This window comes from Artemia franciscana, chromosome 17 (assembly GCF_032884065.1).
Source record: "Artemia franciscana chromosome 17, ASM3288406v1, whole genome shotgun sequence".
In the NCBI taxonomy this organism is placed as follows: Eukaryota; Metazoa; Arthropoda; class Branchiopoda; order Anostraca; family Artemiidae; genus Artemia; species Artemia franciscana.
In genome coordinates, this window is record NC_088879.1 from 250,682 (window position 1) to 263,569 (window position 12,888).

General features: G+C 38.5%; 1 protein-coding gene across 5 annotated transcripts in view; it reads right to left on the reverse strand.

Annotated features, from left to right (window-relative positions):
* Positions 1 to 12,888, reverse strand: part of LOC136037651 (alpha-methylacyl-CoA racemase-like) — a 48,493-nt gene that overhangs the window by 20,118 nt on the left and 15,487 nt on the right. For all 5 annotated transcript variants that reach the window (XM_065720366.1, XM_065720370.1, XM_065720365.1 and 2 more), the window contains one exon: positions 759 to 1,002. In XM_065720366.1, coding sequence (XP_065576438.1) covers positions 759 to 1,002 — 244 coding nt within the window. The remainder of the gene's footprint in view (positions 1 to 758; positions 1,003 to 12,888) is intronic.

The following is a 12,888-nucleotide window of genomic DNA, read 5'->3' on the forward strand; positions in this document are numbered from 1 at the left end:
TATTGTTTCAAAATACTCAAAAAATAATTTGCAAGTAAAGACAAAAGACTTGCCTATTGCTTTTCTCCGTTATAGTAACTGTAGCTGTCCACTAGAACTGAATATTGTCATTCATTTACTTCAATATATTTGCTGTACTTACATTGAAATATGGATCTCTTCTGGCAAAGAGCCGAAGAACCTCCAATGAATCTGCTGGAAGCTGGTGGCATTTTCTTTTCTAATTTTTTCGATATCATCCCCTCCCCCCTTCACCCCAAAGACATAAAATACCTTTATGCAAGAATGATGAGCCGACCAAAGGCGGGTCAGCCATCGTACCGCCCACCCAGCCCATTTGTCCTCTGTGCTTAGGTTGGATGTCTTCCTTAGAGCTAAAAATTTCAGCAGTGAAATAACCGTTTTGGTTTAACCAGGCATTTATCTGAAGAACTGATGGACAAATAAATATTCAAAGGAGATTCAACAATATGCCTTATTTGAAACAATAATAGTCCAAAACAAAATCTTAATGAGATACTTCTTCTGCTCCCACCATTGCAGCATAGCAGCATTGAGCAGAATCAAAAACGGATGGGCAGTATCAAAGCTAAGCTAAACATCACGATAAGGTCATGTGTAGACCATCTTGAGTTTATAATGAAATAGTATCCTTTATAGTATAGTGGTTAAAGCTGGTATCCCTGAAAGTAGAGCATTCCCAACAAATGTCGTATTTTTTTACATAATAAAATTTAATATACCTCAAACTGGCTTACCAAGTCTTTCCTCTGCTTTCACCCCAAACGGGCAAATCACGAGACTTGTAAAGCCAAGATCCAACATAGGCTGCTCCTTCTGACATACTTGCGTCTATAATTTGACCCAATCCAGTTTTTGTTCTTTCAAACAGTGCCATTAAGATACCCAAGCTACAAAGAAGACCCCCACCAGCAAAGTCAGCCAGAAGATTTAAAGGTGGCTCAGGGGTAGTAGAAGAGCCACCCAGCATAGAAAGGATGCCTGCAGAAAAGAAAAGATTTCAGTAATAAGAATTTCCCGCGAGCTCAGCAAAAGCGAAACACATTACCTTCCGGCACAAAACAAAACTAAAAATAAAAAAAAATTAAAATATATACACAAAAAGCATCTTCTTTTTATGCTGATTCCAAATATATAAAGCCCATTAAGTTTAAAGCTACCAGTCAATAATCACTACCATGAGATGCCACAGCGTAATTTTAGAAATAAATTTTAGAAACCCCATTACAGAATAAATTAAACAAGTCTAGGGGACAGAGTGGATAAAAAATTATACATGAACACAGTTTTTATGCCGATTACAAATGTTTAAATGCGTTAAGTTTGAAGCTGCTAGTATCGGTTGCTGTATCGGAGGCAGATTTAAAATCTCAAACTACTGTTAAAAAAAATAATAGTTAAACAAATTCCAGCATTTCCCAAAGAATGATGGTCACGGTGCATATTTTTTTCAAATGTGATCGCGTGGAGACAATGGTCACACGACATCAAGGAAAAGCTAATTTAAGAGAAAATTTACCTCCCTAGTGGCCTTCTCAAGTAACAAAAAAACCCTAACAACAAAATGGCAAATTCAACTATTTTATGCCACGAAAACGTGGCATAAAACGTTTTCTGCCACGGTCTGAATACAGCTAATATATAATCGAAAAAAAATTCCTTCTCAGCCAATTGGTTTATATCGTAAAGATGATAATAATAGAATCGCCAATTCTCAGAGGCCATAATTCAGTACTATAGCGCATTCAACCGCAAACTTACAAGCAATCTGTATGAAATTAACATGTTATAGTACACTAGTTCTACAGTAACGCTAAAAACTATGCAGTTTTTCAAAGCAACGCAACAGGTATCATGGGAGAATCGATACTATTCATTAAAGGACGAAGGGGGGGGGGGGTGAAGACTCAGATAGTGGCTGTCTTCTGTCAACAATCAAGGTAGCATTATTGATCAGGATTGTGGGTACAGTGAGGATGTGAAAGATACCTTACCAAAGTTTATCATTATGGCACCTGGTTTTAACCAAGTGACATATAGCGATCGCAAATTCTGTTGGTCTGTCCTGGTTTTGCTACTTCAGGCACTTCCAGGCAAGCTAGGACGATGAAACTTGGAAGGTGTATCAGGGACCAGACCAAATCAAATTAGAAATAGTCGTTTTCCCGATTTGACCATCTGGGGGGAGGGGGGCGGTTAATTCGGGAAAATAGAAAAAAATGAAGTAATTTTAACTTAGGTACGGGTGATGAGATCTTAATGAAATTTGATGTTTGGAAGGATATAGTGTCTCAGAGCTCATATTTTAAATCCCGACCAGATCCGGTGACATTGGGAGAGTTGGAGGGGGGGCCTAAAATCTTGGAAAACGCTTGGAGTGGAGGGATCGGGATGAAACTTAGTGGGAAAACAAGCAGGAGTCCTATATACGTTAGTGACATAACCGGAACGGATCTGCTCTGTTTGGGGGAGGGGGGGGGGTAATTCTGAAAAATTAGAAAAAATGAGGGTTTTTTTAAGTTACGAAGGAGTGATCGAATCTTAGTGAAATTTGAAGTTTGGAAGGATATCGTGTCTCAGAGCTCTTATTTTAAATCTTGACTGGATCCGGTGACATTGAGAGGAAGTTCTGAAAAATTAGAAAAAATGAGGGTTTTTTTAAGTTACGAAGGAGTGATCGAATCTTAGTGAAATTTGAAGTTTGGAAGGATATCGTGTCTCAGAGCTCTTATTTTAAATCTTGACTGGATCCGGTGACATTGAGAGGAAGTGAGGGGGAACCTAAAATCTTGGAAAACGCTTAGAGTGGAGGGATCGGGATGAAACTTGGTGGGGAAAATAAGCACAAGTCCTAGATACGTGATTGACATAACCGGAACGGATCCGCTCTGTTTGGGGGAGTTAAGGGGGGGTAATTCTCAACAAATTAGAAAAATGAGGTATTTTTAACTTACGAAGGAGAGATCGGATCTTAATGAAATTTGAAGTTTGGAAGGATATCGTGTCTCAGAGCTCTTATTTTAAATTCCGCTTGGATCCGGTGACATTGGAGGGTATTGAGGGGGGAACCCAAAGTCTTGGAAAACGCTTAGAGTGGAGGGTTTGGGATGAAACTTGGTGTGAAAAATAAGCAAAAGTCCTATATACGTGATTGAAATAACCGAGACGGATCCGCTCTCTTTGGGGGAGTGGGGGGAGGGTTAATTCCAAAAAATTAGAAAAGGGAGGTATTTTTAACTTACTAAGGAGCGATCGGATCTTAATGAAATTTGATATTTGGAAGTATATGATGTCCCAGAGCTCTTATATTAAATTTCAACCTTATCCAGCGAAGGGGATGTTAGGGGGCGGAACCTAAACTCTTGGAAAATGCTTAGAGTGGAGGGATCGGGATGAAACTTGATGGGAAAAATAAGCACAAGTCCTATATACGGCATTGACATAACCGGAACGGATCTGCTCTCTTTAGGGTAGTTAGGGCGGGAGGTTAATTCTAAAAAATTAGAAAAAATGAGGTATTTTTAACTTGCGAAAGAGTGATCGTATCTTAATGAAATTTCATATTTAGAAGGACCTCGAAACTTAGATCTCTTATTTTTTATTCCGACCGGGTCTAGTGTCATTAGAGGGGGGGTAAAAATCTTGGAAAACGCTTAAAGTGGAGAAATCAGGGTGAAACTTGGTGGAAAGAGTAAGTACAAGTCCAAGATAGGTGACTGACATAACCAGACCAGATCAGCTCTCTTTGGTGGAGTTGGAGGGGGGGAGTAATTCGGAATAAATAGAAAAAATGAGGTATTTGTAACTTACGAACGGGTGATCAGATCTTGATGAAATTTGATATCTAGAAGTATCTTGTGCTTTAGAACTCTCATTTTAAATCCCGAGCAGATCCGGTGACATTGAAGGGAGTTGGAGGGGGAAGCGAGAATTCTTGGAAAACGTGAAATCAAGGTATCTTACGAATGGGTGATCGGATCTCAATGAAACTTGATACATAGAATAATCTTATGTCTCAGATGCCCCATTTCCAATTGGAATCGGATCCGGGGACATAAAGGGTTAGAGGGGGGAAACAGAAATCTTGAAAACCAGAAATCTTGGGAAACGCTTAGAGTAGATGAATCGGGATGAAACTTGATGGGAAGAATAAGCACAAATAATAGATACGACATTGATATAATTGATACGGATCCATTCTCATTGGGGGAGAAGGGGGTTTGTTAATTTGGAAAATTTAGAAACATTGAGTTATAGAAATATTGTTATTTAACTTAAGAACGGGTGACCGGATCTTAATGAAATTCGATATTTAGAAGGAACTCATGTCTCAGAGCTCTTGTTTCAAATCCCGACTAGATCTGTTGACATTGGGGGGAGCTGGAGGGGGAAACCAGAAATTTTGGAAAATGCTTATAAATGTCGTAGATAAGTGACTGACGTAACCGGACTGGATCCGCTCTCTTTGGGGAAGTTAGATGGTAGGGTTCAGTGCTTTGGCGAGTTTGGTGCTTCTGGACGTGCTAGGACGATGAAAATTGGTAGGCGTGTCAGGGAGCTGTACAAATTGACTTGATAAAGTCGTTTTCCCCTATTCGAACATCCGGGGGGCTGAACGGAGAGGAAAAATTAGAAAAATTGGGGTACTTTTAACTTGCGAGTGGGTAATCGGATCTTAATGAATTTTGATATTTAGAAGGACCTCGTTACTCTTAGCTCTTATTTTAAATCCCGACCGGCAATAAGCCTCTGTTTTTCCTTTTAAAGCGATCTACTGATTCTTAGAGTTTTGCTAGAGCTCATACCTTACGAGCTCTTGGCTCTTCCGACCTCGTCACAAGTGCCATATGAGCTCTTAGCTCTTGCTTTTTTTTTGTTATAATAGAAAGAAATAATACAACTAAGAATAGGATGCCAAAAATATAATGATGATTGTCAAACATGTGTATGCGATAGGGACGTCTTAAAAAGTCGAGATAAATAGAGTAGTTTTTTCCCAGAGGCCAAACAAAAATTGAGGTTCTCTGGAAGGGATATGGAACAGCTTTAAAGGAAACACAAAATTTACGGGAGGGATTTAAGAGTAGAGATCGGAATAAGTCGGTAGAGGAGGAGTATGCGTAACCATGTTGGCCTCAAATGGTTTATACTGTAAAAAGTCGTTGTAAAATCAATGAAATAGTAGCAGAAACACTGTAAAAATCGTAACATTTAGTGTTTTTTAATTCCATATTTTTGTGCCAATCAAATGCCCCTAAACGTGCCCTTCCATTCTCGAAGCATTTTGATATAACAGTCAAACATAAGCGTGCTGATCTCTGACTCTACGATAAAGGGAGGGGGCAGACTTATTTTGGATAGTCATGAATGAATTATTACTACTAATACTAACAACTCATTGCAGCACAAAGCTGCCTGAGGCCAAGAAAGCCACGTACGCTCGGCGTCCACCCCAATCTAATCAAACTCTTTACACCCTCCCAAGAAGTTCCTATGTCCTTTTGTTACGACATACTCCCACCCCATACAGGAGCAACATGTTTCATTTGGCATTAGAGGGTTAATAGATACATTCTAAGACCACACTGGCTAAACATAAAGGGTTAGCCAACAAGGAAAATCTTTGGCAATCTGTCATCCTATTTTCATTATAGGACAAGAAAGCGGAATTGAGCTACATATTTTGTACAGTTTACTGTTTGAAATACAGTCAGTCAGTCGGGTACCCAAAACAATCTACAGGCAATTTCTCTGGAAAATTATCTAGCAAATCCCCCTCCGTTTTTCAAAGCGCTCATACATGACTGCCATCATCATTGTAGCTTCCAACATTCTAATCTTGGTTTGTAGAAAAATCTTCCTATTCTTCCAATTTTTTTTTCGAGGAATAGGAACAACATGGGCCTTGGCTGTTTTACTTTTGACACCTTGACTACACCCCCCATTTTTAAAAGTAATTCTACCTAGGTAAGTGAAACTATCCACTTGATCGATCTTCTCGTTACCCAACACCACCTCTTCAACTTCACTTATTCCTAGTCTTAGCGACTTAGTCATCTCAATATGAATTTTCAAATTTATTCTTACACCCTAAACTCGCAAAACCTCTATAATTCATTCATTTGCGTCACCATAATCTAAGTCTAGCAGAGGTTTATTTCGCGAATTTATTCCGTGTTCACCCATTGCCTTTTGTGTGGTCCTTAGGACAAATTCCATCAAAATGATCCATATTAATTGGAACAGGGTGCAACACTGTTTAGTTCCTAAATTAATACAAAAGCAACTAATAATCTCAATTCCTCTCGTAACCGCAGCAATGTTATTCTCGTAAATAGCACTAGTCACATACCGTATTCATCTGTTATTTCATACAAAGGTGGGACCTTCACTGAAGCCCTTCTATCAGCTGAATCAAAGGCTAGCTCACAATCAATAAAACTGAGAACTAAGGGCTTTGGTGAGTCATAAACTTCTCAATTATTAGTCTAAGAGGAGAAATTTGGTCGACGCACCTTCTCCCCTTCCCAAAACTATGCTGTTCCTCTTTTAAAACTTTAACTACATCACCTGTAATTCTAAAAAGTATTATCATACAAATTAACTAGCTTCCAATAGAAACCAAGCTAATGCCTATATGATTACTACACTTAGTCTTATCACCTATCTTAAAGAGGGGCTCAATTATAGTTTCCTAAAAAAATTGCTAGATACTTCCTCTTTAAAAAAAAAAATATTCATAATCATAAGTTATTTATCTCTAGCTTCGCAACCACCATATTAAAAAAAAAAACTCATTTAACACACCATCAGCAACTAGCACCTTGTCATTTTTTAATCCTTATAGTACTGTCACTAATTTTCCTCAAATATTCCCTCACATCCAAAGTTTCACAGCTTTTTCATTTTTACAAAAAAATTTCCTGTAATTCCCAAAATGATTGGCCCATCTCTTCTTAAATCTTAACTTATCACTAATTGTTACCTGATTCCTATTTTTCACTGAGACATTTAGATTGATCATTCCCTCTTAATGTATTAGCATGTCAGTACAATATTTTATTATTATGCCGTCTGGCTGCATCTTCTAGTTCTTCAGCAATTTTATCCATGGCCTTCACTTTGGCAGTAAGCCACGCGTCTTAGTAGTCAAACTGAAGGACTCAATCGACACAATCAAGAAGCGACAGAAGATTCTCAGCACAGCCCCAAATCTAAGAAAATCGACCAACGAACTTGTAAAACCAGGTCTACATAAACCCTGATCGAACACCAATGCAAATGGCACAATTGGCACAACAGCGTCGAGCCAAGGTCAGCAACCACAGCAACACTCTAACGTTACTGGAAGCACCAATCCCAGGTCTAACGGGACCCAGAGAATGAGACAACAAGCGAGACCATCAAATGGTCCCAGACAACGACAGCACCAAAATTGACGAGGAAAAGGCCCAAGCCATACAAATAAATGAAGGAAGCAAAGCAGGTTATCAAAATGGAAAATCCGGATATTGTGGCAATAGTAGAAGTTAAACCAAACAACTACAGATACTTACCTACCGTCGCAGAGCTCAGTATTGAAGATTATTATCTGTATGAACAAAATCTGGAAGAGAATACAGGTAGAGGGATAGTCTGATATTGTCGAAAAGGCATCAACGTGCATCCAATATCGATGTTAACCGACACGATCGAGCCCAAAGAAAGTCTGTGGATCTACATTAAGTCTAAAACGACCAGCGATACTGTTCTTGGGATCTGTTATCGTAGCCCCAACAACACTAACACATCCGACGAAGCTCTGTTCTCGCAAACAGCAGCATTCGCTAAGAATACCAATCAAAAGCTTGCTATTATAGGAGATTTCAATCTCCCTAAGACAGACTGGAATAGGCGATACACCACGGAATCTACCGCAAGCTTGACGAGTAAATTCCTGGACGTTATTAACGAACACTTTCTAGAGCAGCTAATATCTGAGCCAACAAGGATGTGGGGATCTGATACACCAAGTATCCTCGATTTGCTACTGGTAAGCGATGGAGACCTGGTATCAAATATTAAGCAGTTGTAACCAATCGGTAAATCGGATCACTCGGTGATTGTGTTTAGCTTGGAAATGGAGGTTTTGAGGACACGTGTGGCACCGAAACGTAACTACTACAAGGGAGATTACGTTGCTATGGGAAGAGAGCTTTCGGATGTCAACTGGATTGAAGAATTCAGTAGGTTGGAGTCGTTAGACACCATTTACACAAGGTTCACTGCGATTGTAGCCTCAATGGAAGAACAATTTATTCCTATGCACAAGAAATACACCCATGTTGCATTACCTAAAGCCAATATTGAACTGATTAAAGCAAAACAAGAAGCATGGAGAGACTACAAAATCAATCGACAAAGTAACGACAGAGAGAACACATTCAAGAGGCTCCGCAACAGGGTTCAGAAAGTAACAAGAAGAGAAGGAAAGCTTAGAGAACGTAAATTAGCTTTCTCCTTGAAAGAAAACCCAAAACACGTGAACAGCAAAAGGAAAAACAAAAGTGGAGTCTCATCTCTTTACGATCCCGTGAAACAAAAGCTGGTACACGACCCCACGGACCAGGCAAGTACTCTCAACAGCCAGTTCTCTTCTGTTTTTTTTTTCAGGAACCTGAGAACGAAGACCACTTTAGCCGCGAGGAACCAATTCAGGGTCTAAGCGACTCGATAAGACCGATAGAGATCAACCATAGCGATGTTCTAAAGAAACTCAGAGAACTTAACCCAAGCAAGTCCACAGGCCCAGACTATCTACATCCAAAACTGCTCAAAGAACTTGCAACGGTAATAACAGAGCCACTAGTCTACATTTACAGAAAGTCTCTTAAACTCGGTGAGCTTCCCGAAAAAAAAACTATTGTCATCCTAATATCCAAAGGTGGGAAACGAGAAGACCCATCAAACTACAGACCGATAAGCCTCACTTGTATCACGTGTAAAGTACTTGAGTCTCTTATTGCAGACCACACCCTAGAACACTTAAAACGAGAAAAAATACTTACCCAAAAGCAGTTTGGTTTTCTTAAGGAACGATCTACAGAAATCCACCTGCTTTGTGCCCCAGAAGATTGGAAGAAAAACATCGACAAGGGGTTCCAGATTGATCTCATATACTCGGATCTAAAGAAAGCCTTTGTAAAAGTTCCCCATAAGCGTCTCGTCCAGAAGCTCAGGAAATACGGTCTCTCCTCATCCAGGTCCTCATCCAGTCTTCTTCAATGGATTACGGACTTCTTAACTGGCAGAAAGCAAGTTGTGTGCGTAGAAGGTTGTCTCAGCAATACCGAAGAGGAAGTTCTTAGCGGAGTACCCCAGGGGTCAATTCTCGGCCCTCTTCTGTTTAATCTCTACATCAACGACCTAGTTGAGGGCATCGAATCTGACATCCTTCTCTACGCGGACGATACAAAGCTCTATCGTGTCATCTTGTCATGTGAAGACATTCACCACCTGCAGGCGGATATCTAACGAATCGATGACTGGATGAAGAAGTGGATCATGGAAATCAATACCCAGAAAAGTCATATCCTCACTCGGGGGCCACAAATTTTTCCATCCTCATACTCTCTTGGTTCTGCTTCACTCACTCTTAGTAAAGAAGAAAGAGACCTAGGCATCTTAGTGGATTCTGAACTGAACTTCAGTAGCCACTATGAAGCTGTCGTCAAGAAGGCTTCTAAAGTTGCTGGTATGATCAGAAGAAACCTCTCGTGCGAGGACGACAAAATGCTTGCTACGCTCTATAAGTCCCTTGTCCGCCCGATTCTTGAGTATGGACATTGTTCTACAAGACCATACTATAACAAGGACATATATGCTCTCGAAAATGTTCAGAGGAGGATAACTAAATTCTCTCCCAGGTTACGCTTCCTTCCCTACGAAGAGCGGCTTAGAAAGCTTGAAATACCGACCCTCGCCTATAGATTCCAACGTGGTGATCTTATTGAAACGTACAAGCTCTGCAATGGAGCATATCATAACGTACCAGCCCAGAGAATCGTGCAGTTCAATAAAAATCATCTCCAAGGAAATCAGTACGAAGTGAGTACGAAACGCTTTTACAAGGACATGGGCCGATGGACTTTCGGCAACCGAGTGGTTCAGCATTGGAACAACTTACCAGAAAGAGTAATCTGCTCTACAAACCTACTGACATTCAAGAAGGAAGTTGATGAATATTTTTCAAGTGACATTTTCTCCTTGTGCCAATTTAGAAGAAATGCAAATTAAGATTTTTGTTTTGTAGAGGCTTAACGGCATGCCATCAAATTTACGAATATATTTATTCATTTATTTATTTAACATCTTCTTAGTTCATATTTAATGCTTTCTCCACTTTTTTTACATTTTTCTTATCTTCGCGTAATCTATCATTCATATAGTTCTTGTAAGAACCTCTCCTCCTCACTACTAAAAATAAAGCCTTTTCAATAACATTCCTAGCTGCATTTTTGATTTTCTTTTCTAAGACACCATTAGTCTGCAGAAACTATTTTGCTAAGATTATTCCATCAATCTTCTACATTGTCCAATTTCAAACTCTCCAGTTTAGCATCCAACTGTTCCCGGAAAGTATATGTCAAATTCTCTTCATGGAGTCTACCAACGTCATGGCTTTTCGGAAGATGGTTAATCTTTCTAAATTTCGGATTTAGATTAACCCTAGACACAACTAGATGATGATATTTACTTTTAATATCAATAGCGATCCTGCCAGCCTTCGGTTAAGGTTAGCTGCCTTACCACCACGTGAATACCACGTTAACATATGGGCCATTTTATGACCAAATACTGTATTAGTTATAACTAGATTGTTATACCTATAAAACTGCAGCAATCTTTAACCATTACTGCTTTCTTTTCCTACACCAAATTTACTTCGGTTAGGGTACCATTATCTCTATTTTTACTGACCTGGGCGTTAAAATCTCCTGAAAAAACACCATATCTCTACCTGAGACCCTGTCTATTTGTTCTTATAGTTGTAAATAAAATTCACTCAAGTCACTACTATCTCCATCATTCGGTTCTACAGCTGCCTATACTACTATGACTGATACCAATTTTTTAACAGTAAATTGAGTAGCTAACATTCTATTGTTAATACATTCCCAGCCCTAAACAAGAAGCTTCCTATTTATCATTAGCCTAACTCCCTGTCTATGTGCCCAATCCTTCCAGCCTGAGTAAATAAATTCTATATTACCTAATTTCATTTTCCTTGCCCCTGGGATATAAGTCTCTGAAACTCTTGATAAATCTAGTTTGATGGTAAGTTGACACTAATAAAAACAGAATTCATTTTGTTAAATATAAAAACAAAGCCAAAAACACATTTGAGACTAACATTACCATTAGACACCTGAGATTACAGTTGCAATTAAACACCAGAAGCCAACAACGACGATATTTAAATCAGAATTATAACACGGCAATTACCCAATAACAAATGTAGTTTGATTTAAATTGGACCCGTAATTCAGGCATTTCTGGGTTTGTTAATTGTCAATTTGAAGCTAATATCAAACAGTTCGTGGTAACGAACTGCAAGTATGGAATAACCTGGGCTAATAGTAACTGAAACTCAAAAAAAAGGAATTTTAATAACCATAAAATTTTAATAAATGAAAAGTGTCAATATTCTACGCTGATTTCAAATATATAAAAGTCATCAACTTTTTAAGTTAACCATCAAAAGCTACGAGCCTGAGAAAATTTGCCTGAGTTTCGAAATAGTGGGGAAACGCTCCCAAGAAGGCAAGCAATCATAATAAAAATGAAACCATCAAATTGACCATATCAAAAACTCCGTTGTGAAATTTGCAAGCTTCCATCTACAAAAAAAATGGAATTAAAAACTTCTTACGAGAAGGAAGATCATGGATGCCTGCTTATTTGTTGATTTTTTTCCCTAGTGGTGTTCATGACGAAGTCCAACACCAATATGACGAATATGACGAAGTCCAATAGTCCAACAAAATCTAATATGACGAAGCCCAATAGTCCAACAAAATCGAGAAACAGCTGGTACCAATAGAACTTAAAAGTTCAAGCGCCCTTTTTAAGGGTCGAAAATTGTGCCACACAAAAATGACGTTTTCTACATTGTTTGGCACAAAGCAATATTTCTGCCCAAAAGTACGCCAAGTTCAAACCGACCAAAAAGTCTGAGCTAGCCAATCGATTTAAAATTCTCGAAAAACTGTATATCAAACTTCTCAGGTCAAAGGCAACAATGCCAAGTGAGTAGTACACGTAATTTGTACAAAATAAACAGTTAATATAGACCTTTATTTTGAAGATTCATTTATTTTTTTTTTATTCAATTGCTAGTTGACAAATTATGTACACTGATGCATAATTCTGCACCAGCTATTATAGACAAAACAAAGAATAAATCTAGAAGAGGCAAAACGGTTCTGCGACTAGTATGAGCAAAAGAAGAGAAACAACAAAACCAATATTTCGCCTGCATAAAGTAAGGCATCTTCGACGTTAAAATAAAAGCGAAATAACTAAAATTCAAAAAAAAGAAAAAAGAAGAGAATACATGTAAAAGTAAAACAAACAAACCAATAAATATTCAATTGCTACTTGCATATACGAATAAAAATATATTATTTAATTTTGCTTTATTTTTAAATATATTCTTTTCTTTGGATTTTAGTTTTCTATTCATTTGAATTTGAAGGCGTCTTTCTTTATACTTGCGAAATATTTGTTTGATGGTTTCTCTTCTTTTTCCTCATACTGGCTACAGACCCGTTTGTCTTCTCTAAATTTACTTCTCTGTCTTTCCAAAGAAGGTGGGGTGGGGTGTCT